Here is a 26,457-nt window from a genome sequence, read left to right as displayed (position 1 = left end):
GAACAGATTGAGAAAATTCTAAGAATGTCAACAACGACAAAAAAAACTCAATAATATTATAATCAAATTTCAAAGCTAAAAAAAATAGCATTTTTTTCTGAAATGAAGAGGTGGTGGGACAGGGGAAGAACCTTCAATTTTCAAGAAAAAAACAATCTGAATTATACAGGTTTAATTCATGTTTATAATAAATCAAAGGTAAAATTTGAATATGATATTCTAAAAAGCCAAAGAAATAAATTAGCACTTAAAACAACATTCAATAAAAGAGAAATTCAAACCATTCTTTCAAAAGATACTAGCAGATGTGTAACTAACAATTTTAACAATGAAAGCAAGCTTCACAAAATGTGCCTTGGGTCAAGCAGCATGAAATCTGCTTTCTAAAAAGTTTTTTAAACATGGCTAATATGGGGAAATGTTTTGCATGACTTCACATGTATAATGAATATCACATTTTCTTCTCAATAGGTGGGGGAGGGATTAGGTGGGGAGAAGAATCTGGAACCCAAAATTTCAAAAATTAAATGTTAAAAATAAATGTTATAAAAGGAAATAAGAACCAAAAATAAGGATATTTGCAAAAGAAAAAAATCCATTTTTAAAGACATTAATTTGGTGGTTGGGACTATGAAACATATATCCTGAGACTCTGTCCTATAGGAAGAAGACAAAGTCCCCTGATATTCCAAGGCTGCTCTTGTGGAAGGTGGTCCCACAGCAGAGCTAACTGAAGACACCCAAGGAAGAATTCACATAGAGTGCAGCCACTTCAGTTAGTTTGTTTGTTTCCATGATGTTGAAGGAAATAGAAATGTTATTGTTGTTGTTCAATCCAGTCTAACTCTTCATGATGCCATTTGGAGTTTTCTTGGAAAAGATACTGGAATGAATTTGCCATTTCCTTCTCCAGCTCATTTGACAGTTGAAGAAACTGAGGCAACAGGTTTAAATGAATTGCCCAGGGTCATACCAGGAAGTATCTGAGGCCATATTTGGCCTCAGGAAAATGAGTCTTCCCAGTGACAGGCAAAGCACTTATGCCCTTTGCCTCTTAGCTACCCATAAATGTTAACACCTTGGGGAATGATGTCAAACTCAAATAGAAACTGAAGTCATTAATTAAAGGCAATGATTGCTGTAGGCTCCCTATTAAAATGATATCTTTTGTTGCATGTGTTTGTGTGTGTGTGTGTGTGTGTGTGTGTGTGTGTATGTATATGTAAAATCATGGCCTCTGAAGATTGTGTGAGGAACCTGTTTTGTTGTTTCGTTTTTTCATTTTGACAGCTACCTGGTGCTGATAAACCTCAGCTCAGGAAGACCTTAATTCAAATTCAGCCTCAAACACCAGATTGTGAGACTCTGGGCAAGCTAGTTATCACTTTATGCCTGACTCTCTCTCTTCATCTGTAAAATGTTATAAGATAGTAGTATCTACTTCCCACATCTTAGATAGTGAGATAGGATTTGTAAAGCATTTTATAAATCTTAAAGTACTATCATAAATGCTAGTTGTTACTAGTACTACTACTGCTTAGCTTAAAGAGAGAAGGGTTTGGAGGTAGGAGGCAAGCATTTCCTTCCTCCTACAGGGAAAAATTTTCTTTACTGGAAAAAATGAATCAAGGCTAATAATAGATGAGCAAAACTCACTTCAGGCTCCCAAGCACCTCTCCTATATTGGTAGGACAGATTAAAACAAAAGTGGTAGTTGTGTCCCTGTTTGCAAAGAGTTTTTTAATTCAGACTGTCAATTCTGTTCAGAGTTAGAGCTATCTTCACCTAGGAATGGTCCTCGAAATTCTATGGAATAAACAAGACTTACAGGAACCTCTGAATGTCACACAATCCATCTCACTGCCTCTAAATAAAATTATAATTAAATGATCTCAGATATATATAGTTTGCTCCTTAAAATTGCCACAGATTTTCCAAGGCCTATAGCTTGCATAGAAGCAGAATTATAAAATCTGTTTAACAACCTTCTACTACAGTCCTTGTTCATGTCTTGAGTTATCTTCTGTAGAAACAAAGAACAGCTACTTCCCATGAGGAGGGTTCAAAATCCCATCATGTATAACTGACAAGTTCCAGTACTTCAAAAACTGGAGAAGTTGGCATATGAATCATCCTGCAGCTGGTTCCATTCAATTAGAATTTATTAAGCACCCACAGGGTACATGACAATATAATATGCTAATTAATCAGATCATTAAAAAAACCCAAGAAGAAGAGGGGCATGTGCCTTATGAAAAAGAAAAGAAAAAAACTGGTTTAGTTGTTGATTTTTTAAATCATTTTTATCATTAAAAAAAATAACTTTTATGTTGATGCTTTTTTTGTCATAGAAATCAAATAATTGTTACAGTTGGAAGGGAAGTCTGTCATCTAGTACAAACCATTTCAGGAAATAGACAGCAAGTGGTTATCAATGAAAGAGAACCCACTACCTCCCTTTCAGCTTTTGGACAGCTCCACTTAATATTTTTCCAGACAGCAAGCCAAAATTGGCAGTTTTGCAAGTTCCAGTCCTTCTTTTGCCTTCTAGAACCAAACAGAACAAGGCCTATCTCTTTCACAGGACAATCTAGAATATTCTGGAATGTCCTCCAACCAGTCCACCTGTAGACCAAGGCCACTGACTAAGCCCTGTGTCTTTCCTAAACTATGCTATGTTCTTGCCAGAACCGAGCACAGTGGAACAAAATATAAATGATTGAAACACTATCTTTTGTCTTTCTTTGTATTCCTAACACTTAGCCCATTGCCTGACATGTTGTAGATGCTTAGTAAATGTTAGTTGGCTGGCTTGAAAAATATAAACCCAGAGTTTGTGACTGTATATACCTGGACAATACCTAAAATCACAGTTTGAAAGTGAAAAGAAAGTATTGGTTCTGTTGCCATGAGTTTGCCAGGACTCTTTGAAGGAGGAAGCATTCTGTTCAGTTTAGGAAGTGTGTCCATACGTGAGTGACCAGAGGATAGCCAGAATAATGAACCTGGAGTCTATATCATAGGAAGATCAATTGAAGAAAATAAGCTAATTAACCTGGGAAGAATTGAGGAACTGGGAAGGGGAAGAACTGTTCATAAAGGCTGATGCCTGAAAGGAGGATAACAGTTAGAGCTCTCCCAAAGGGAAAAGGAAGCAGTGGGTTCCCACATCCTTGAAGTCCCAAAACCTGATTACTATTTACTTGTCAAGTCTATAACAGACATATGGACTCTAACATTTTATAACTTTTTTTTTTGGGGGGGGGCATGTTGTTAGACTAGAAGACCTCAGATGTATCATCTAACTGAAATTCTGTGATTCTATCTTTGAACATATACTGGCAGTCAATCCAATTTACCAATATAACTCTGCTACAGGTCTGGATTCATTTGTGGCCACAGCTGATGGACAGGTTGAACTAGGCTCCTCCCAGGACAGAAATCATACTGTTACCATGGAGACCAACCCTGCTGAGCATTGTAACAAATTATAGACAGACCAATTCTACCAGAAAGTCGCCATGTTAGAGTTGCTCTATGGCCCATAGCAGTGCTTGGCTTTGCTGATAGCACATATCCAAAGCACATAATAAGTGTTCAGTAAATACCTGTTGAATAAATTACCATCCCAGCTAGAAGAGGAAAGCTGTTCTCTCAGAATCATCTCATAGTTTCTAAGACTTGATGAATCCAATTCATGATGCTGACAGAATCATCCTTCTTACTCATACATCTGGTCCCATTCCCAGATTTTAAAAAACCTTTAGTGGTTCCATCTTGCCTCCTGAGTAAAGTTCATAATCCTCTGCCTGGCATTCAAGTCTCTACATTACTCAATATAGCCTCCTATCAGTCCCCTCCACACTCTCAAAACCATCCAAACCAGGGGACTCTGTCACCCAAACATACATCATGCTCTCATGATTTGGCACCTTTATTCAGGTTGTTTTCCTGGCTGGCAGTATCCTCCCCACAGAGGAAAATTCAAAGGGAATGGAGAATGAGGAGGGGCTAGATGTATGCCCAGGATGCATTTAAAGTGGATACAAAGGTATGGAAACATGCCCCTTCATCTTAGAATCCTGGATCAAAGCCTCATTATGGTTGTGTACTGGGTGCACAGTTCTCTTCTAAATCTGAGGTTCTCTGTTTATCCTTCATTAGTCTTGTTCTATCAGTCACAATTAATAATAGCAAGCATTTATTAAGCAACTTTTATATTTATTTTATGTTTTTTTAATTTAAGAATTGAAATAGTCTTTGCCATCAATAAGCTTCTAGTCTATAGGAAGAAATGTACATAATACACATAACAAATACTAGATAATTTTGTGGAGATAGACTGATACTGATTCCCTTGATAAGAATATGGAGGCTCAGAATAGAATTAGGTTTAGGGAGAAAGGTTATGAGTGCTGTTTTGGTTATGTTGAGTTTGAGATGTCTATTGAACATCTAGTTACAAACATCTGATAGACCAATGGTAATGGGGAATTAAGAAAAGAGACAAGAGCTCGAGGTATAGTCCTAGAAGTCATCTGCATAGAGGTGATAATTAACATAGGAAGCAGATGAGAACCCTGAGAATTTAGAGAGGGAAGAGAGCACAGGCCAAAAGCTTTGGATATATCCAGTACTAGGGGCATGACATGGGTCATGAATTAGCAAAGGAAACTAGAGAGGAACAGTCAGATAGAAGAAACAGGAGTGAGTAGTGTGTCTTCTCTGAACCTCTCCCAAAAAATCCAGAGACGAGAAGCAACCCAAGATCAGAGGATAGTCAAGAGAGGGCAGTATCAAATGCAGCAGAAAGACACAAGGATGAGAACTGGAAAAAAGCCCACTGGATTTTGGCATTTAAGAGACCACTATTGGGCAGATAGGTAGCTCAGGGAATAGAGCTCCTTGACTGGAGATAGAAGATATTTCTTAGCTGTGTGACCCTGGGCAAGTCTCTTAACTTCAATTCCCTAGCCTATACCACTCTTCTGCCTTGGAACCTATCCTCATATAAATTCTAAGACAGAAGTTAAAGGGAGAGACAAAGACAAAGTCACACCACTGGTTACTGTGAAGAGGTTAGCTTCAGTTGAGGATTAAGGAGAACTTTACTGAGAAAGAGATAAGAGATAGAGGGTCATGGTCCAAGCGAGCTAAATCAGTGCTTTCTAAAGATGAGAAGTTCTGACAGAAGTTTTCTAGACAGAAGAAAAGGAATCAATACAAAGGGTTCCTTCTAATAAGCCTATATAGCTGTGCCTCAGTACTACAGATTGGAAACTGATTCAGTTCTCATATTCATTAATCTACAAAACCACGTGACCAAGTCCCGTCTTGTTTACAAAATACAATATACTCTGGATGAAATCTGCACCAGACATCTGCACCAAACTGATGGAACGGTACAGCAAGCCAGTGATCTTGTCTCACACTTAACTTTGTTTTTAATGATTGCAAAGTTCAACTAGTTTTGGGGAGTTTTCAAAAGGGTTCTTTTCCTTTTCTAAGAAGGTGATAATCAAATAACAATATCCTTTATAATTTCATTCAAATCCTTCTCAGTTTAAGAGACCCCTGATTTTTAAAGGTAGGGATGGGAGGGTTGGGGTATTTTTTTGTTTTTTTTTTCAGTTAGATTTAATATAATGCTTTTATTGAATATACTCTGATGTACTTTTAAAAGGTTGAGGGGATGGGGGCAAAATGAGAGACTTTTTCTGCACCATATTATGTTTCCTACTTTTGACAAGCCAGGATATTAAAGCACAGCAGGGTATATTGATTAAATCTGGAAACACCAAAGTCATATGGTGAAAGTAAAATTCACAGCCTATTTATTTGACAGGATCTAAAAAATTATGATTACAATGAATTGATGCCAAAACTAGATGAAAAGAAATAAAACTATGCAGCAAAAGTGATAAGGAGTTTGGAGACAAGCTAAAATAGGAGTAGCAAAAGCTCATTAATTTCATATTTATTAATTTATAAGTGTCAGAAAGGAAGGACTTGTTATTCCATGATAACTAGCAGGAGTTGACTACCTTTTAAGAGGGAAAAGCCATTTTGAAAAATATTCTCAGATAAATAGACCTTTTTAAAAAAATATACAGAATCTTTCAGAATCTCTTTTGAGTTGGAAGGGGCCACAGAGAACATCTAGTATGATCTATACCCCCAAAGAACCCCCTCTACATATGATTCATGTTAAACTTATTATTGGGCTGAATATTAAATTGGTGGTCACCAGGGATATAATTACTAAATCCCAAATAAATTACTCAAGTAAATGGAATTATGGTAAGTTATTTTACAATAGAGGGAATATATTAAGGAAAAGATAAAAGGGGAAGAGAAGGAGAGAAAGCTCTGGCTTTCTCTGAACCAGTTAGAAATTCTAAGGCACCATTCAAGGGAAAGGAGTCTCAAAATGATGTGCCTTTCTTGGAGGTTCACACCTCCAGAAAGGGCAAGGAAGGAAGTCAGCCTTTACACTCACCATGGTGACCTTCTAAATGGAAAGCAGTCTGAGTCTTGCACAAGCTCCTCCAGGGGTCCAGTTCCACAGCCAAGTGTCTTCACTCCAAGTCTGAGTGTCTGTCTTCCAGTCTCTCCTCAAGTGTCTGTCCTCCAGTTTCTCCTCTGAGTGACTCTTCTTCACTCTAAGCCCAAGTCACTGATCTCCAGTCCAGCTCCAAGTGACTGATCTTTCAATCTAATATCCATGTGCCTCTGTTTCCTCTATTTAAAGACCTTTTTCTCTTCTGTTACCTCCCCTAAATTTTACGTATACCAATCACAGCAGACACTACTCTCCAGGACTGACCACTGAATGTATGAAATAGGTGTTCACACTTTGTAGTTAGTTAACACCTTTTTGTGGTTTGTTAACACCTTTTATTGTTAACTAACACCTTTTGTAGTTAGTTAACACCTTTTATGGTTAGTTAACACGTTTTGTTGTTAAAATGGGTAAATCTACTTTACTGAGTTAACACTTTGGAAATTAAAATCTAAAATTAACAGGGGATTACAATCTAATCTTCACAATAAAGGAAAAGCTAAGTACCTTCATTGTTATACTCAGGAGATAGCCAAATCCAATCTTCACATTCTCAAGTCTTTGCTTAGACCTGTCTATAGTGAAGAACCCTCTATTTTCAGAGGAAGCCCAATTTTGCTTTATAGAACTTAAATTTTTAAGCTTTTTATTATGAAACTGAATTCTGACTTTCTGTACCTTTGCCCCAAATCATTCTGCTCTCTGGGCCAAATAAGACAAGTCTAATTTCTCTTCCATGTGACTACCTTTTAAGTATTTTGAATTATCAGGATCTACCTCTATACTAGCACACAGTTCTGTTCCAGACTAAATATCCTGGGCTTCTTCAACTAATTTTTTATTCCTGGAGCCTTTATTAACATTGGTGGATGCTCTCCAGCTCATCAGTGTCCTTTTTAAAATATGACACCCAGAAGCAAATAATACTCAATGGCCTGACCAGGGTACAGTAGAACCTTCCTTATCTCAGATACCTTGCCACTCAATGTAGTTTAAGATTGCATTAGTTTGATCTGTGACATTATGGTTTGCATTGCAAATGTAGAGATGCACGTATCCTCCACTATAGTTTTTTTTTTTCCCTTCAAGAATACTTTGAACCCAGCAATAAATTCATAGAATTCAGTTTTGTTAGAGTTCAAATGAGTATTGGACTTGGAATAAGGAGACCTGGGTGCAAATCTGGATTTCTCATCCATTCCCTATGAGACATTGGGAAAGCTACTCTTTATCTACAGATGATGAAGTTGGGCCCAGTGGTCTCTAACATCCCTTCCTACTCTAACTCCTGTGATCCTGTGAACCTTAGGTGAATCCCTCAATCTTGATTTCTTTTTTTAAACCCTTACCTTCAATATTAGAATCAATACTGTGTATTGGTTCCAAGGCAGAAGAGCAGTGAGGACTGGTCAATGCGGGGTAAGTGATTTGCCCAGGGTCACATAGCTAGAAATTCTCTGATACCAGATTTAAACCCAGGATCTCCCATCTCTAGGCCTGATTTTTTATTCACTGAGTCTTCTAGCTATCCCATTGATTTCAATTTCCTGTCATAAAAACAGGGACAACAGTATTTGCATTGCTTAAGTTTAGAGTCATTGGGAAGATGAAGAGAGTTAATGTAGAGACAGACAGTGCTGTGTAGACCATAAAGTGCCATACAAATGTGAAAAATGTTGTAAAACTGAATCCTAGGCTGATATTTATTCTCATCAAGGTTTCTGTTAAGAGATGATGTCAACTAAAGTAGACACTGTGATTAAAGTGAAATAGGTGTAGAAGTAGTGAAAGTGTATTTGACAACAGCCTGTGGTGCCCCCTGGATTAAGCAAAATTCTTCATTCTCTGTTTTTCTCTCACTCTACAAATTTTGAAAGGTTCCTATGTCCAGAAATGGACTTGCAATTGAAAACTCTAAACTATAATCTGGATGATCTATAGTTCTGCCTAATATTTGCTAAGTACATTTATAGATGACCAAAACACATGCTCCATTCTATATAGATTTTCATTGAAAATGATTTGAGTTCTTCAACATTGTTCCTCCAACCCAGAATCTAGTCCTCCACTTAGGTCCACCTCTGGTACTTCATTGTGGCATGAAGATGAAAGCTCATACGCCCCGCCCAAAAAAAATCAAGTAGATTCTACCAAAGTGTAAAGACTTTGAGTATGGACTTAATTATGAAATTGATAAGTCTTCTAAGATCCAGGGTACCCAAGTTCAGATAGGCTTCCTACTGGGTTTTCTAGAACTTTATATTTGTTTGTTCTTAGTAACCCAAGAAGATTGAGCTCATAAGTCTCAGAAAGGCTATGAATTGATGGAGGCAGTACCCACATAAGCAAAATCATGGACTCTTTGAGTATTAAAATATACAGGATCTATATATCTATATCTATATCTATATCTATATCTATATCTATATAGTTGTGATATAGACAAGAAATGTGAACTACATAGCCAGCGGGGAATAGCCAAGTTAAAATGCAATTGGGACATATTTAACAAAATAAATTAAAATGCAATAGAACACAGGTAATGGCAATAGGTGGTTTTTTTAAGCCAATAGACTTGCAAACAAGAATCATCATTCACAGCAGAGTGGTCCTATTTCTATTTGAGTTTGATACCACTGATATGGATCAGATTTAAAAAAAAACATACTTGTTATCCAACATCATAAAGTATTAGAAATGGGAAAATTTCTAGATCAATCACCTCATTTTACAAGTGAGGAAATTAAGTTCTCCAGAAAGGAAATGGCTATAAATCACAGGGAGGGGAAAGGAATGATTTATTGGCTAATTGATTGTTTTCAATTTCCTCAAATTATATTGAATTGTGCTGGTTGATGCTAAACTATAAAGATGCTTTTGGGAAATAAAGATAATAATGTTCTTTCTATTTGTAACCAACCACTGGATGATTTCCTTTAATTTAAATGTCACAGCCTAGGAGCTAGCTGTGGAAAGGACTAGTTAGCTTTTTGTATGACTTGTTGACACTTCATTTGCATCTATTTCTCTTCTGATTACAGTGGGAGAAACTACAGATGACGACAAGTGAGAGGAGGAAAATAGTCTGCTCTGTCACATTCCACATTATTGCTATCACCTGTGTCGTGTGGTCTTTGTATGTGTTAATAGATCGGACTGCAGAGGAAATCAAGCAAGGGAATGACAACGGTAAGGCAGAGGCTTTCTTCCTCTATCAGTAAAGTCACATCATTGTCATCGTTGTTATTGTTCAGTCATGTCTTATTCTTCATGACCCCATGGACCATGGCTATCCATGGGATTTTCTTGGCAAGCATTCCAAAGTGATTTGTCACTTTCTTTTCCAGTGGATCCTTCTGTCAGATAATCAAAGGCTCAGTGACTTGTCCAAGGTTATGCAAGGCTAGATTTGAACTTGGATCTTCCTGACTCCAGATCCAGTGATCTTAACCACTGAGCCATAACTGCCTATAATAAATTAATTCACATAATTATAATGCCATGGCTACCCAGGGTCAAGGTATACTTATACTGTAGGTCTGCAGCCCAAATCCCCTAAAGCCATAGCTCATTAGCTCTCACTAAAGGGAAGCAAGGACTTTAAAGCAAAAGCATTTAATGAACTGTCAAAGTAAACAAAGAAGCATTTCTTTCATAGATCCAGGGCACCCTCTCCCACAAATACAGTCTATCAAAGGGAAGATTTGGAGTTTCTTAGAGTATACAAGTGGAGGAGCACAAATATTAAGAACTCATAACCAAGGTACATGAACAAAAGACTAAATCATAGTGCCAAAGATGCTAGGTTACCGATGTCCTCTGGTGATTATTTCTTGCTCTTCTTTCCTCAAACCTCCCACACCACTTTCTCTCTCCATCCTCTCCCTCAACATTGAATCAGTTGCCAAGTCTTATTGATTGTACCTCCATTCCCTCATCCATCCCCTTCTCTCCTCTCACATGGCCACCGCCTATTGTCATTTCTAATCTGATCTGTGCAACAGCTTCTTCATTGCTCCTCCAGTCTCTTTTTCCATGTCCAATCCATCCCCACATCCATCTCCCAAGTGATTTTCATGAGCTCAGGTTTGACTATGTTTCTTCTTTGCTCAGTAAAATGTAATGGCTCCCTATGACTTCTTTGAACAAATACAGTTTCCTCTGGCATGCAACAAAGATCATAGCCATCTGGCTCCCACATTTAGGGCTTATTATATATTTCTCTACATCAATCCATGGTCCAATCCAAGTAGTCTATTTACTATTCCTCACACACAAAATTGTATTTCTCATCTTTGTGTCATCCCTTTTGCCCTAGAATGCAATCCCTTTTGCCTCTTGGAATCACCAATTTCTTTTAAAGTCCAGATCAAATGCCACCTTCATCTCATTTCCTGATTCCTCTAGCTGCTAAGTGTTTTATCCCCTCAAATTGTCTAGCTTAACTTTGTAATATATTTATGTGCTTATATTTTATCCCCTTAGAGAATATAAGTGCCTTGAAGGTCAGACTTGTCCCAAAGATAAGGTCAGAGTCTCATAGATGCAGAATCACACCCCTCCTCTTTCCTCTGCAGGCAGAGCTAACCCAAAGCCTCCAAGAGTCTTTTTTGTGCTCCTTTACTTCTAGAAAATGGAATCACAGTATAACTTGGGCCCTGGTTGACTGCCCATTTTACCTGCTCCTAGTTTTAGCTCTGGGCAAAGAATTGAATTTGGAGGAAAAGGACTTGGAGTCAAATCTTGCTACTTAAAAAGTTCAGTGACCTTGGGTTCTACCTCGTGCAAAATGAAGGGTTTGAGCTGGATTTCTGGATCCAACAAATGTTCATATGACCATAATACTAGCATTTTAAAGGCATCTGCCACTTAATCCCCTTAACAACCACTCTGGGAGACAAGTTGGTGTTACCATTTTACAGATAAGTCAACTGAGCCTTAGACTAGTTAAGTGATTTACCTGGATCCAAGTATTTAGTTATATTATTAGGTATATTAGAGCTCCTTATTTTTCTAGTGTATTCCAGCCTCCTCCAATGTGGAACCTCCCCAGGAATATTAAACTCAAAGACAGACGAATCACCAGAGATGGAATTTGAACCCAGATCCTCTGACTCCTGCATTATTTATACTGTACTATGTCATGGTGCTTCTCATATAAGGGTGCTCATTTTAAAAGAACAAATCTATTAAAGCCATATTCTTTTTTAATTCAAGGAAGGCATAACCCAGGAGCTCTTCCATGATAACCTTTTAGGCTGTTCTTATATAACCTGATGGAGTGTTTCAATTCCATATTTCCTCACTGCAGCTGCATGGAAATTATAAAAACTGAAAGCATACCAGCTCTTGGGGAAGTTTTTTAAAGCCTTAATAAACTGCCACCAAGAGATAGAAGAGGGAGCCACATTAGGAGCAGAGCTAGAAAAGGATTCTATAAAACATTCAGTTTGCATTTGCTTCTGAAGGTGCTCCATAGCATGGAGCCAAGATGGCGTCCCCTTGATTTCCCAAGCCTGCTTTTGCTGCAGTATACAACAAGGAATACAAACTAATGGACTAGACAAGCGTGGGTGAGTCCAAAAGCCAAAATTTTCCAGAGTTCTATGGTGAGACATTTCTATGTAGACCCCAAATCATAATGTCTAGGATCAGTTTCCATCCTGATGAAAAGATATTAAAGCCATTCTCCCCACCCTGCAAAAAAAAAGAAAGAAAAAAAGAAAGAAAGAAAGAAAGAAAGAAAGAAAAAAAGACTTTTGTTCTTAAGCTTATTTATCTCTCTTGTTTTACCGCAGTAAAGGGAAAAAAATAGCAGAATCTGCCCTCTTGGTGGCAGCAACGCACGCTAGCTGGTATCCCAGGCATTCAAAAAAAAACCTTATTGACGTTAGTACTGTGTGAATGAAAGTGGCTCCTTTCAGAGCTGAAGGCTCTGACAGCAGCCTTTTCTAAGTGCTGGTGAGCTCTTATCATTTCCGGAACAAAATGAACCTTTCCAGTCTCGCCACATGAACTTTAGGTAGAGATAGGGATAAAAATCCTTCATTAGCCTGAAGCCATCAGCCCCAGGTTTCCAATCCTGCCTCAACCACTTGCTAGGAAGGTTTTTTTCCTCTGTAAAATGAGGTCCTGCGAGCTGACCTTTTAACGTAAGAGCGTTATTATATAGAAAATGATTGGGGACATGAATTGAGAGCATGATTTTTCCAAACAGCTCTTTATAGCCTTGTGCACATATTTTTGTGTTGGGGCAGAGGACCTGGGTTGGAACCCATCCCTGCTCGATGCTCTCCCTACCCTGACTATGCTGCAAGATCTCGTCTCCAAAGGCCAGTTTTCTCCTTTCTTGGGTGTCAGAGAGAATTTTGAGAATACCAAAAAGGCTCCATGAAAAAAGAAGGGAAAAGGGAAGTGAGCATCTCACCTCTGCACAATCCATGAGCCAGAAGCCTGGCCAAGGGCAGATCCAGCAAGACCAAAGGCAATAATGTCCTCTTGGAACCTGAATCTATCTAATGTCCATCCTGATTCAGTGCTAACTTCTTATACCATCCTTTGTGAGGCTACCATTAGCCTCTAGGTTTAATGTTCTACTCCAGCCAAGGGAGATAAAAGGGTGGAGAAGAAGCCTCCATCTTCTGGAGGGGTTTCTCCTGAATAAGCTGCCCTTGTGTATTAAGCATCTATAACTAGCATAGAATGGAAACTCCTTAAGGGCAGGGACGTCAGTTTTTTCCCTCTCTGTTTCCCCAAGGCTTACTTAGCATTGTCCCTTGCACTTTATAGGCAAGTAAGTACTTGGATGTTTCTCAAAATGAAGTGAATTGAGTTAGGCTATTATCTTGAAGGTAGCATTGGAGACTGGAGTCACCTTCTCCTTCGGAATTTTCCTTCTTAGCTTGGCTTCTGAAACATCACCCATTCCCCCTGTCTTTTCTGTGGCTCCTTTGCCAAATCCTTCTTCCTTCTCCCGGTCTCTTAAATAGGTCCCTCTACATTGTCCTCAGCCCTCTCTTCTTGGTTGGTCATGCTCTTCCTCTCATTCACTTCAGCAATCACAATTTTTTCTCCCACCCAATATCTCTGTTGAGCTTTCTCATCGCACCTCTCCAGCTACCTGTTGGGTTTGCATCTCATCAGCAACTTAAACACAATTTTCTCCAAAACTGAACTTCTTATATTTTCCCTGAAGACTGTTTGTCCTTCTCTCTATCTTCATACTTGTAACAAACACCATTCATTAAAACACCATCCACTTTCTCAGGCTCTTATTTCTTTTGACTCCTCTTTTCTTCCTTCTTCCCACAAACAACCAAGACCACTTAGCATAGTGGTGGGCAAAGTGCTGAATCTGGAGTCAAGACTTGAAGAAGACCTGGAGTAAAACCTTGCTGTGTCATCCAGGGCAAATCATTTAAATTCTCAATCTGTTTCCTCATCTCTAAAATTAGGATGATCTATTCCATAGTTATTGAGGATTCAATGAGGTAATATACATGAAGCCCTTTGCAAACACCTTAAAGAGATGTATGTATTTTTATATTTATTTGTTTAGTATTTATTTATTTATTCATTCATTCATTTATTTTGTGATTTCTATATTTATATAAAGAGTCATTATCACTGCAACATCTCTCCCTTCTGTTCCTTCTCTTATTCCCATTGACATCATGTGAGCAGAGACTGCCAGGTCACTCATTCCTACTCATTATATAACTATTGCAGGATCAATCAGTACGACTAAAGTAGTTGTTGAAGTTTTAGCTTGAATTCCATTCTCTTTAAAGAATTTTGTTGTTGTTATAGTCAAGTTATGTCTTCCTCCTCTCCCTATTGGAGAAGACATCATTTCACAAAAAAAGATAACATGAATTGTATTAAAGAGATAATCTCATAGATATTTCTGGTAGTAATAAATGAGATACTCTTGGCTGACTAGAGAGATATTAGCCATCAGTAGTGATCAATAGGCAACCCTCTAATAGCATCTCTGTATCTCTCAGAAGTATCTCTGTCTCCATTACAACTAGGCACCCTCAGGTTTCCCCTAGTATCTCTCTAGTCACAGCCAGCGTATCTCATTTATTACAACTAGAAATATCTCCTCAGTATCCTTTCTAATACAGAATATAAAAACGATATCTTGCTTGTTTCTGTTGATCAGTTCTTTCTCCGGAGGTGGACATACACAAGCCATTTGTTTGGCAATATGTCTGTTGCTCTATATAATGTTTTTTCAACAGGCATTTATCAAACACTAGATTGCTGAGGACATTTACCCCAAGTCTATTCCACTGATCCTCCCTTCTATTTCTTATTCAGTATTGTTTTGATGACCACTGCTTTGTAGTACAGTTTAAAATCTGGTACTCCTAGACCCCATCATTCACTTTTTTTTTCATTATTTCCCTTGATATTCTTGATTTTTTGTTCTTCCAAATGAACTTTGTTATAAATTTTTCTATTTCTATAAGAAAGTTTCTTGGTAGTTTGATAGATATGGGACTGAATAAATAGATAAGTTTGGGTAGGATGGTCATTTTTATTATGTTAGCTCATCCTACCCATGAGCAATTAATTTTTTTCCTATTATTTAGATCTACTTTTAATTGTGTGACAAGTATTTTGTAGTTGTGTTCCTATAGTTCTTGTGTTTGTCATGTAGGAATAGGGTTATAATCAGGGGATAAGAGAGTCAAAATTGTCTCCAAAAAGACTGAGGAAAGGTTTAGCCACAGAGCCTGGAAAAAGATTCTGGAATGTGAGGGGCTGCTGAGGAGGGGCTCATGAGAAAAACTGTTACGGCAATTGCTTCTTGCCTCTAAGCTGAAGAAAAGCAGCAGCTCTGGATCATTATCCTTTACCTGTCTGTCTGGAGAAAGTTGGAGGTTCCCACTACTGAATAACATCATGAAGGTAATCTAGCTTTGGCCAAGGTAATCCAAAGATTCTAGCATTTAGGCTTTGGGGTTTTTACCTCCAGAGCCAACCCCAGCTTTGGGGAAGGACGTTTTTTTTTTTTTTAAACAATCTTGAGGGTTGTAATAATTAAAAGGGTTGGGTGTCATAAACTGTAGTGATGAAAATGGTGGAAGACTTAAATTGTAGTAGATAAAAGAGTGGATGAGTAAGTTGTGACCACAGGAAATATGTTTTCACTACAGTGTTTTTGTTTTTAAATCAAATATAAGGTGGTTGCCAGGGAAATATTCCCAATTATTAAATATATACCCAAGTCAACTAGGTTTTATAGGGATTTTAATTAATTAATACAATGAGGAATTAAAGAAAGAAAGAAAGAATAAGAAAGGATTAAGTATGAAGGACCTTAAGCCAACATGGCCTAGACCTGAATCTTAAGAGATCAGTCAGTTCTTAATCACTCACCACAAGATCTGTCCAAGCAAGAATATACATAGAAACCAGTTCAGCCAGACATCCTTCTCCAGAGAGGGATTCTTCTGACTGTCTCAAGAGACTGCCTTCAAGAGACTGTTTCCAGAGCTCTCTCCCAACAGGGTTAACCAAACAAGGGTCTAGGAATTAAGTCTAGGTAGCTAGGTAGATTTGGGGGTTTCTTAGCTAGAACAGGGAGCTGCTAGGAAGTTTTGGAAGACCTGAAGAGCTCTCTTATGAGAGAGGCATAGATAGACAGCTGGGTTGGAGAGTTAGATCTTAGTATTAGGAACACCTTATCTTGTTTATCAATTTTCTATCCTTAATCTACAAATAAACAGAAATAGTGTGTTTTTCTAAAGAGTCTCGGAGTTTTGTGCTCCCTGGCCCAAGGAAAGTTTCCTGTTATATAACCCTAATCCTACAGCCTTAGCAGATAGATTTCTAAATATCTCAGAGTATCTAGAGTAATTTAAAATGGAGTTTCTCTTTCTAATTCCTGCTGCTGAGTTTTGTTGGAAATATATGGAAATGCTGATTTATGTGGCTTTACCTTGTGCCCTACAACCTTGCTAAAGTTCAACAAGCATTTAGTAAGGACCTACTACTATGTGGTAGGCTTGTTCTATTACCCACCTACCTAACAAGTCTTCTCACTTGTCCTTCTGGTTACTCTTCCTTTATAATAGATCTGGGAAGGGTCATGTCAATTGAATGACCAGAACTTTTTGAAATTAGTTCCAATTATCAATTCAGTCCAAACTTTTTAACTTGGAATTCAAGGCTACAAAATGGCACCAGCCTACCTTCCCAGCATTTGCTCAGTCTTCCCTGCCAAAGGGTCCTGGAAACACTCTGCTTTCCCAATGGCAGCCTTGGGTGTTAAACTATCCTGGTTGATGAGCCTTTATTGTATTTGGCCACTCTCAAACCCCACCATACTCCTAACCTGGGACATGTAATCATATCATCACAACTATTACTTACAGAAAGCTGTCTTCATGGCTTTCCTTATTGTTCTAATCACTTCCTGTGATGTCTCAGACCAAAACCACTTCCTCAGTCTACTCTCCCATATAGAAGGGAGTCTCTCTCCCATTAGAAAGCAAACTCTTGGGGCTGCCAGATAGCACAGTGGATGAAGCACCAGGCCTGAAGTTTGGAGGACCTGGGTTCAAATTTGGCCTCAGACACCTCTAAATGTAGGCAAATCGTTTAACCCCAGTTGCCTAGTTCTTGCCACTTGACTTGATACCAAGACATTAGGTCAGGGTTTTTAAAAAGCAAACTCTTTAAGGACAAAGACTTACTAGACAGAGAAGAGCTTATGTGATGGTTTCCCACTGGGGGAAAAAAAATTAAAGCTCATGAGTTTGCCTTTTGTATTTGTGTCTTGTCATTAAGCACAGTACCAGATACCCAATTATCCAATGCTTAATCAATGATTTTCATTCATTAATTTACTCATCCATGCTTTGGTCATACTTGTTCCTACTCCAGTCTAGAACTTCTTCAGTCAAACATCTATTCAATTTCTACTCATCTTTTGAAGCCCAATACTACCTCCTTCAGGAAGTCTTCCCCGTTTCCCTCCCCATCTCAGAGATCATCTAAGTTTGCATCTTTTTATGTATTATAGGTATAGTGATTATTTGTAAATGCATCATGTCTCCCTTTACTAGTATTCAAGGAAGATGGGGACCTTACCAGGCTAATATGTTCTGCACATAGTAGGCACCAAATGTTATTTGGATTTTTATTGAGTCTAAGTTCTATTATATTGGGTCTCTTTGCTGATGAAACAGAGAAGAACTTGGGGGGTTTCGCTGAAAGAAAGCCCTCTCCCCTCTTCTAAGTTCTTTTGTGTTTTATCTCTACTCAAAGGGTGGATTGATTCAGGGAGTCTGGATCCCACATCTCCATCCTTCTGCCCCTGACTTCCTTGGACATCTTGGTATAGGCTGCCCCTCTTCCCCCCATCTCTGCCTCATCTGCACCCACACTACCTTCCCAAATAGGATTACTCTACCCAGAAAGTCTCCCTTCCTCCTCTCAGTAATGTCCACCAAGAAAAAGGGGTTAATATTTCATGGTCTCTGTATAGTTCTACCTGGTGACAGGCAAAATTGCAATTAGGACATAATGAAATGAGTGTGGATGGCCGGATCATTCAGTGTCCAATTTGGCTTCCCCGTTTTATGGCCTCCTTTTTTGTTTTGCTTTTTAGCTTCCAGGCCTAACCGTTCATTTGTTTCAGAATACGCATTTCTGGCTGCTGCAGTGGGGACAGAACATCCAGACGGGGCCCCCTGATTGGCTGTCAGTGAGTTACTATCCAGTTTCCCAGAGAAAATGCTTCCTGATTGGATTTCAGGCAGCCAGGTTCTTATCCTATCATATGTTTAATCTCTAATTCCGTGTAGACAAATTCTATTAAGGGGCTGGGGGAGGGATAGCTGGAGTCTAAACCCCTGCTCACGTACAAATGATAACACGGGGAGGTTTTTCTCTTCCCATGATTGCCCAAGGCTTGTTACCAGGAGAAGCACATCACTTATCAGGTTTCACAAATGGCTGTGGCCACTGGTGCTTAGGCTGAGCCTTCTGCCCCTGGAAGTCTGCCCAAATCATGGAAAACTTTAGATGGGTTTTTAAGTCTTTCGATCCAGAAGAATTATTCCTAACAGGCCCCTGATGCAACAGCCCTTTCTATCCTTACAGGGTCAGACAGGGAAAGAATAAGGACAGGACAGGTGCTATTTGTTCAAACAGGGGCATCTTTTCTTTTGGGGGATGGAGGGAAACCTTCATTTAGTATTCATAGCCTTGGCAAGGACTAAACCTTTCTTTACCTCTGACATCTCTCTCTCTCTCCTCCCATTTTCATTAGGTTTGGGATATAGGCTGCAATTTATTCCAACATTTATAAAGCACCTACAAGTCAGGGGACTCGGCCCCCGGATTACAAAAGCAATTACATGTTTCATGCTATCTGGAAGGGCAATGTTTTGTGGAGTGTTGGTCATGGAAATAGTACTTGAAGAATCATTAGCTCAGATTTAGACCCTGAAGATGGTGTAGTCCAGGGGTGTCAAACTCAGACAGAAATGGGGGTCACGAAACCTTGTGGGCTGCATGGACTTGGAAAACCACCTATAATGTGTTTTATTCAATTGGTATTTATTTGGTTAGCTATTTCCTAATTATACTTTAATGTGGTCACTCTGGAATGTAGCCAGCTCGTGGCTAACACCTCTGCTCTAGCCCAGCATCCTCATTCATTCAGCAATGAGAAAACAGGGCTAGAGAGGGTAAGTGATTTGTCCAAAGCCAGAGCCCTTTCCACCCTCCCATGCTGCTCTTTAGGTACACAGCGAGGCAGTGTTCAAGATTAGGAGGGAAAGGACAGAACTGGGGAGAATGCTTTATAATACTTTGAAAAGGGAGGAATATTTGCAGCTGTGGGAAACAGGGAAGACTACAGAAAAGATTTGGTGGTAGAGCTGCACCCTAAAGGAAAGGAAGGATTCCAAAAGCAGAAATGGAGACAGGGAGTTCATTCTAAATTCTCATAGTGGTCTGTGTCAGTACACAAAGACAGTCATGTCCTGGTGAATGTGGGAAATTTCTTAGAAAGAACATTGTGCATGTGATGGCAAGCAATGCGAAATAAGAATCCAAAAGTAGCTCCACTTGGAGCTGGAAGGTGTCATGGATGCCATTTTGTCTGATGCTTTCCTTTTTATAGAGAAGGAAACCAAGATCCAGAATAGCAATGCTAGGTTTTGAACCCAATTCCTCCAATTCCAAGCCCAGGGCTCTTTCCATGACACCACAGTGCCATGTCTATTTCTAACATTTTTACCTACTCAGCAACACCCAATTGTTCTCTTTTGTCTACTACCAACACAACCCCGGGTTTAGTTGTAATCTAGGCTTCTATTTTCCAACATGGCAACATAAGAGATGTGGCATAGTATGATAAGGAGAACATTAAATTCTAAGTGTTAGTCCTGACAAGACCCCATTAGCTATCCCTTTAGGGGCCTCATTTCCATGATCTGCAAAATGGAATTGGACTAACCGATCTCTGAAGGTTCTTTCCAAATCCAAAGTTCTATGACTAAATAGCAACTAGGCTCCTTAATGTGCTCCAGTACTACATCCTCTTCCCTTCTCCAACTCCATTACTAGATTAACGTTAACATATGAACAGATAACACCAACATCTTGCTCAAGAGCCCTCAGCGGTTCCCTTTTTGCTAATGAATAAAATCATATGATCGTGGGATATAGAACTCACTTTTCTGAGGAAACAAATATAGGCTAAATGACTTGAACAAAGTTACTGTACAAATAGTTAGTGGCAAGGTCAGTATTTGATCTTACAATTTCTGATTCCAACTGGGATGGTCATTCTACTCTGCTACACTGATGCTCAAGATCTGTGGCATTTTAAGTCCTTCCTAATTTGGCCTCAATTTGCTTTTCCTATAGTATATGGTACCTGAGGAATACTGTTGTTGATTCCATAGGCCACTGTCTCCTAAATCATCCTGAAAACTCAGGTTCACTGAGTCACTCCATTGCTCAAAAATCACAAGGGGCTGCCAACGGCCACTAAGATAAAAGTAGAAACTCCTCATCCTGGCATTTAAAGCCCTCTGAAATCTGGCTCCAGTCTACCTTTCAGGGCATATTTCTCATCACTTACTTTCATGTACTCTATGTTCCAGCCAAATTCTAAGTTCCTACTTGCTATTCCTTGAATTGGCCATCCCAAAACCTTCCCCAAAACATTTTGCCTCCTATCTTTAGATGAGGTGGCACTGTATGAAAAGTCCTTCCTGATCTCCATCGCTAATAGAGCCTCTTCTTCAAAGAATAATGAATGTGCTTATTTGTTTCCATTATGTATTCCTTTTCCCACCAGACTCTAAAAGCCCTTGAGGCAATTTTTGTGATTGGGGCCAGACCTCTAACTAGCTTCCTTGTTATTAACTCTCAGATGAGGAAATTCCCTTAACTTATGCAACTTAGCACCTTTTCTGCCCCCAGCGCTGGATAGGAAAGATAAGAGCAAGATTGTACTAAAAGGACTATTTCCAAAGAGATGGGGATATTTGAAAGAAGGGTGTATCAGTAGAGAAAAAGATTCATTCTGTTTTAGGCATTAGACTGGGAAGTCCTTAGATCAGAAACCATTTTTTTTGCCTTTTCTTATATCCCCAGTGCTTAGCATATTGTTGGGCACATAGTAGTGTGGGAGAGAGAAATTGAGGAGTTTATTTGATATATTGAGTTTAAGATACCTGTAGGGAAGACCTGTCAAATACTATACATGGACACTCCTAATGTGGCTGAAGCAGATTAAAATGTAATTGGAAAGAAAATAAATAAAAATACAAAAGGACATAGATAATGTTAATTTATGGCTTTTTGAAGCAATTTGTGGCCTGCAGGGAACTTTTTTGTAGAATCTAGTGGCTATTTCTATCCAAGTTTCACATCACTGCTGATTTCACATCTGAACAATCCAAAAGTTAGTTGGTAACTAGGCTCAGGACTGATATATAGATCTGGGAATCATCCAAAAAAAGTAATAATAAGAGTTGATGAGGTTAATAAGAAAGGTCATTGGATTTTACAATTGAAAGGCCAGTGATAACTCTGGAGAGAATTTAGTCTGGAAATCAGACTTTAAAGGGTTGGGAGGTGAGTGAGAAGAGAAAATGAAAGCAAGTGTGGACAGCTTTCTTTTTTTTCAACCCTTAGCTTCCCTCCTGGAATCAATACTGTGTATTGGTTTCAAGGCAGAAGAATGGTAAGGGTTAGGCAATGGGGTTAAGTGACTTGCCTAGGGTCACACAGCTGGGAAGTGTCTGAAGCCAGATTTGAACCTAGGACCTCCCATCTCTAGGTCTGGCTCTCAATCCACTGAGCTACCCAGCTGCCCCTTAGTCAGCTTTTTTTGTACTTTGTTTTGAGGTTATAGATAAGACATAGGACTGTTATGACTTAGCCAAAATGGTTAAGTAGCAGGGATTTTAATCCAGGACTTCTGAGTCTGAATCCAGGCTCTTACCTCTTACCTCACTGTTTCTGAATTCCTTTGGGACTTCCAAACCCCCTTGCACTGTGTTTTCATAGTCAATTCATAATTGGGTTATCTCTACCTGTGTTTGATTTTCCCTCCTCGATCGTAAATTTTAGTAAAGCAGTGGCTGTTGCTTTGTAACTCCCTTGGGGCTTGGCATAGTGCACACATAGCAGTTGTTGAATGAATGGAACTGGCCTCAGGCTAAGAAATAGAATATGACAGCTCACGTTTTCCAGTTTTATTAAAAATTAGACTTGACAGAAGGGTAAATTATTTTTTTCCTTGGGCCACCACTCAAGTCATCCTCTAATGCTTCATTGTGGCATGGCAGTGATCCGGGGTCCTTAAAAAGTGTGCCTCCTCCCATGATGGAAATGTAGGATCCCATTGAAGAACTGTGTGTCCTCTGAGACCAACCAGCCAAATTTAAAGAGCCTTATTTATCCCCAGAGGGTTAGCTCATAAGTGATGGCTTTCCCCCAGCCACAGCAACTCATCAAGTTCACCTGCTGAAGAAGAGTTTCAGAGAGCAGGACCCACATTGACATAATCCCAGTTCATTGAGGAATTGACATACAAGCAGTGTTAGTGTGGCTGTTACTGGCTTAATCCATCCCAGGTACTGGCACTATGACAACTTTTACTGGATTTGTTGAAAAGATTTTGGAATTCTTAGTGTAATGTGTAAGTCAAAACGGTTTAAAACGAATCAGTCTTGAACTCCTTCAAGAATGTTTGAAGGCACGTAAATTGTTCAGCCCAAAATGAGGTTGGGTATAAACAGAAGAGTCCCTTGTTCTGCCCTCCTGACAAAAGTCCTCATGAAAACCCAAACTACATTGGTACTTCATCCATTCTAGACTTGTTTTTCTCTTAGATTAAATATTTTATGATGCCCCAGATGCTTTTCTCTCTCCTGTGATGAAAGAAAATTAAATTTATATTACATGAAGCATGAGCACATCTGAGATTATTCTATATTGCCAAATCCCAATTTGGGGAACAACTGCCTCCTCCTCCTTTATCTTCAGTTCCTCTAATTCAAGCATTCTGGTGGATTGCTATGATGCATTATTTATGTGTTTTGTTTTGTTTTGTTTTTTAAAGAAGAGGAAATCAGTGTTCACAGGAAAGGAGAATAGGGTAAAGAGCATGACTCTTCCCAGGAATATCACAAAGGAATCTAGATCTTTTCCAGAATGCCACCTGTTGGTCCCCATGACTACTTATGTAGAAGGACTAATATATGTGATTAATATAGAGGACTCACTTTAGAGTCAGGATGATCTGGATAAGCCTTTACCAGTATTTTCATACAACTTCTCTGCAACTATGAAATGAAGAGCAAGTGTGCAGATCTCCATTAGGAGAAAGCATTTCCTTAGTGGGAATCACAGATTTGGAATCTTCCTGCCTGGGGCGGAAAAGACATCAGAAATATTTCCCTTTGTAATTACTATATCATTTACCTCTTTGGGAAGTGTTTTTAAATTATTTTATTTTTTTTAAATCATCATTTTTTTTATAAAGTCATTTCTGTAGAGAAAATGGTCATCCAACAAAATGCTTCCCATGAATATATTAACCATGCCACAATTCCTGAAAGATGTAACAGAACTTTATTTGTCAATCCTCTCATTATTGAAATCAGTTGGGAAATGAGTAGGGAAGAGTAGGTTTGTCAGGTGTTAGTGACTAACATGGAAGAAGTTAGGGCTTAGAGTTCTAGTGACTTGCCTAGAGTCAGAGTAATTAAGTGTCTGGTGGCAGCATCTGAACTCAGGTCATCCTGACTCTTAAGGCCAGATCTCTTTATGTTCTTCCTCTACCTAGCTGCCCCTGAAAGAAGATAAGATCAGTAAAGACTAAGGGTAGGAGTTTTCTTCTCCTAGAGCTTCACTTTTTCATCTAAAAATGAGTTTGCAGGGTTAGATATTTTTAATGTATTCCTTTCCAGCTTTAACAATATGTGATTCTCTGGTTTGTTCAAGGCATCACAGAAGAAAAAAAATTATTCAAGGCTAAAGCATCTTTCTATTCTGATTGCAAAGGAGCCCTCATTCAATGGGAATTATTAATTGTTCACTTAAAAAAAGTCATTTGAAACAAAACCACCATTAGTGTGGGCGAGAAGGGTGACTTAAACACTTCCCAGGTTCCATATAGGCCAGAGAACATTTTGTCCATTAAGAAAAATACACTGAATCCATTAGTTGAGCTGACTGCCAAGAAGAGCAAAATTAAAGAAAGTCGGACTGATGGTATAAAGCAATTAATCAAGAAGAGCAGCTTTCAAATTTTAAATGATTTTCAAAAATGTGGACAGGCGCAGCATATTCATAGACTACAACTGTGCAACCTTGCCTGGACCTTTTCTTTGGACCTTGCCTTTGTCCAGTGAAAGCATCTGCAGTCTCAGTAGGTCACAACTAAGCCCAGACTTCCCCATGTCTGTTGTGATTCTTCCTTCCAGTCCTTCCATCCATCATCCTGCTAGTCACTCAAGTGTGCAACCTCCATGTTATCCTCAACCCTTCTCTCAATATCTACCCATACCTGGACCATCAGTCAACAAATGTGGTCAATTCTTGCTCCATAACTTATACCTTTCACACCTGCTCTCCCTCCCTTCCACCCAGTTTCATTCCAGAGCCCTCATTCTTTTTCACTTGGATCACACAACAGGAGCCAAATTAAACTTTGATTTCTAGTTTTTCTTTTCTGTACTGAGCTACCAAAATAATCTTCTTAGAATCTAAACATCTAAACTTTGCCTAGAGCTACAGTGGCTCCCTTTTGCTCATAGGATTAAATATCATTTTGGCATTTAAAGTCCTTTACTCCTTTATTTTAAAAAAAAGTATGCTGATTCTTTTTATTTTCTATCAATTATGTAATGACTGGATATATTCTCATCCCATCCTTGGAACTGATGCCTCCCTTTAGAAAGGGACACATGATACTTATGTGGTCTTTCTCCCAGTATTAGCAAGGGGAGAGGGCATAGTAGCTATAATTCCATTCAAACAATATTTTTTACAACTAAAATTTAAATAGAACAAGTGTTATATTTTAAGCTTGAGATTTTAATGGAAAATGTCCCTTTTCTGTTTACTACTCCAATATTAAATATAAGCAGTTGCTTCTACTTTAAGCATTTTAGATGGCAAGACGATCTATCTTCAGTCTCACGTTGGGGAAGAAATCTGGCTAGTCTGCTAAGTATGCTATAAAATAGAAGAAATAAGATAAAACAGTTACCACATTTAGAGAAAGGCGATTGTATTAGTCAACAAACATTTATTGAACACCAACTATGTGCTGATTTTGGATCATGAAGAAAAAGGTTCCTATAATCAAATATTCTTGCTAATTGACAGTCAGCATTCAGGCCATCCATTTATTAGCCATTTCCAAAGGATTAAAGTAGGATGAAATCCACTTAAAGGTCTACTGGACACAATGAAATCTTTCTCTGATGATTCATTCAGGGTCACCATTTGGTGTACTGGTTTCATGGTATTGTAAATGTGCAGACATGTCATTTAGCAGAAGTTCAATTGAAATAATGCCAGATAAACCAGCTTTTACTGCAGAAGCAATACTCTCCCAGGCTGACACTAAACCACTCTTGGAAATTAAACTCATCAGTATTTTGATGTGCCCTTTCTGTTGACATTGGCGATGGGTTTTAGGACATTGAAAACTGTGACTTACTCAAGTTATAAACAGATAATGGGAAGGAAAATGCCCAAGACTGTCTTTGCAATATGGCCACACAGGTTCTTAAAAGTACTATCCATTTGAACTACAGTGTAAGTAAGCCTTAGATCAAAATGCACAAGGAAACCCTGTGATGTCTAATAGATTTGCAATGCCAAAGAGAAAAATATTAATAAAACATCAAGAACTGGGAAGCTGAGAAGGTTGTTTTTTTTTTTTTAATGAGAGCTGAACTCCACAGCTTAGAACTCAGCACATTTTACAAGCTTTTAAGCAAAACTCACTCCCATAAAGTAATGCATTTCTTAAAACATGTCAGCTTGTTGATATTCCATTCATTTTATAATTGAAACCCCAACAAATGAAATATCTGTAGTCCAAAAATGAGGAATGGTCAGACTTAAAATCTCATCAGACCCAACTACCAGCTTCCTGCCCTCCCTGCTCAAGCCAGATTCAGGTTAATTGCAATCCCATCCATTTAAGTGTTACACTAGTCAAAGCAATTTCCACCTATTAAAGTTAGAACAAATGCCTGTGGCTCAATTTTCTTGATTAAGAAAAGTTGTGTAAATATGCAAACACACCCAACATTCCATCAAAACCAGATTATTAGACCTAAAAACTAGCATACAAGGTGCAGATGTGAAGAGATATTCCAAACCTTCATCCG

The 26,457-nt window shown here is 38.7% G+C and overlaps 1 protein-coding gene across 8 annotated transcripts in view; it reads left to right on the top strand.

Moving 5' to 3' along the window:
- The window catches only part of MARCHF1 (membrane associated ring-CH-type finger 1), a 1,076,407-nt gene that overhangs the window by 1,041,047 nt on the left and 8,903 nt on the right, over nt 1–26,457 (top strand). For all 8 annotated transcript variants that reach the window (XM_056802855.1, XM_056802853.1, XM_056802852.1 and 5 more), the window contains one exon: nt 9,604–9,751. In XM_056802855.1, the coding sequence (XP_056658833.1) occupies nt 9,604–9,751 (148 nt within the window). The remainder of the gene's footprint in view (nt 1–9,603; nt 9,752–26,457) is intronic.

This window comes from Monodelphis domestica, chromosome 6 (assembly GCF_027887165.1).
Source record: "Monodelphis domestica isolate mMonDom1 chromosome 6, mMonDom1.pri, whole genome shotgun sequence".
In the NCBI taxonomy this organism is placed as follows: Eukaryota; Metazoa; Chordata; class Mammalia; order Didelphimorphia; family Didelphidae; genus Monodelphis; species Monodelphis domestica.
This window is presented reverse-complemented; position numbering and strand designations above follow the sequence as displayed.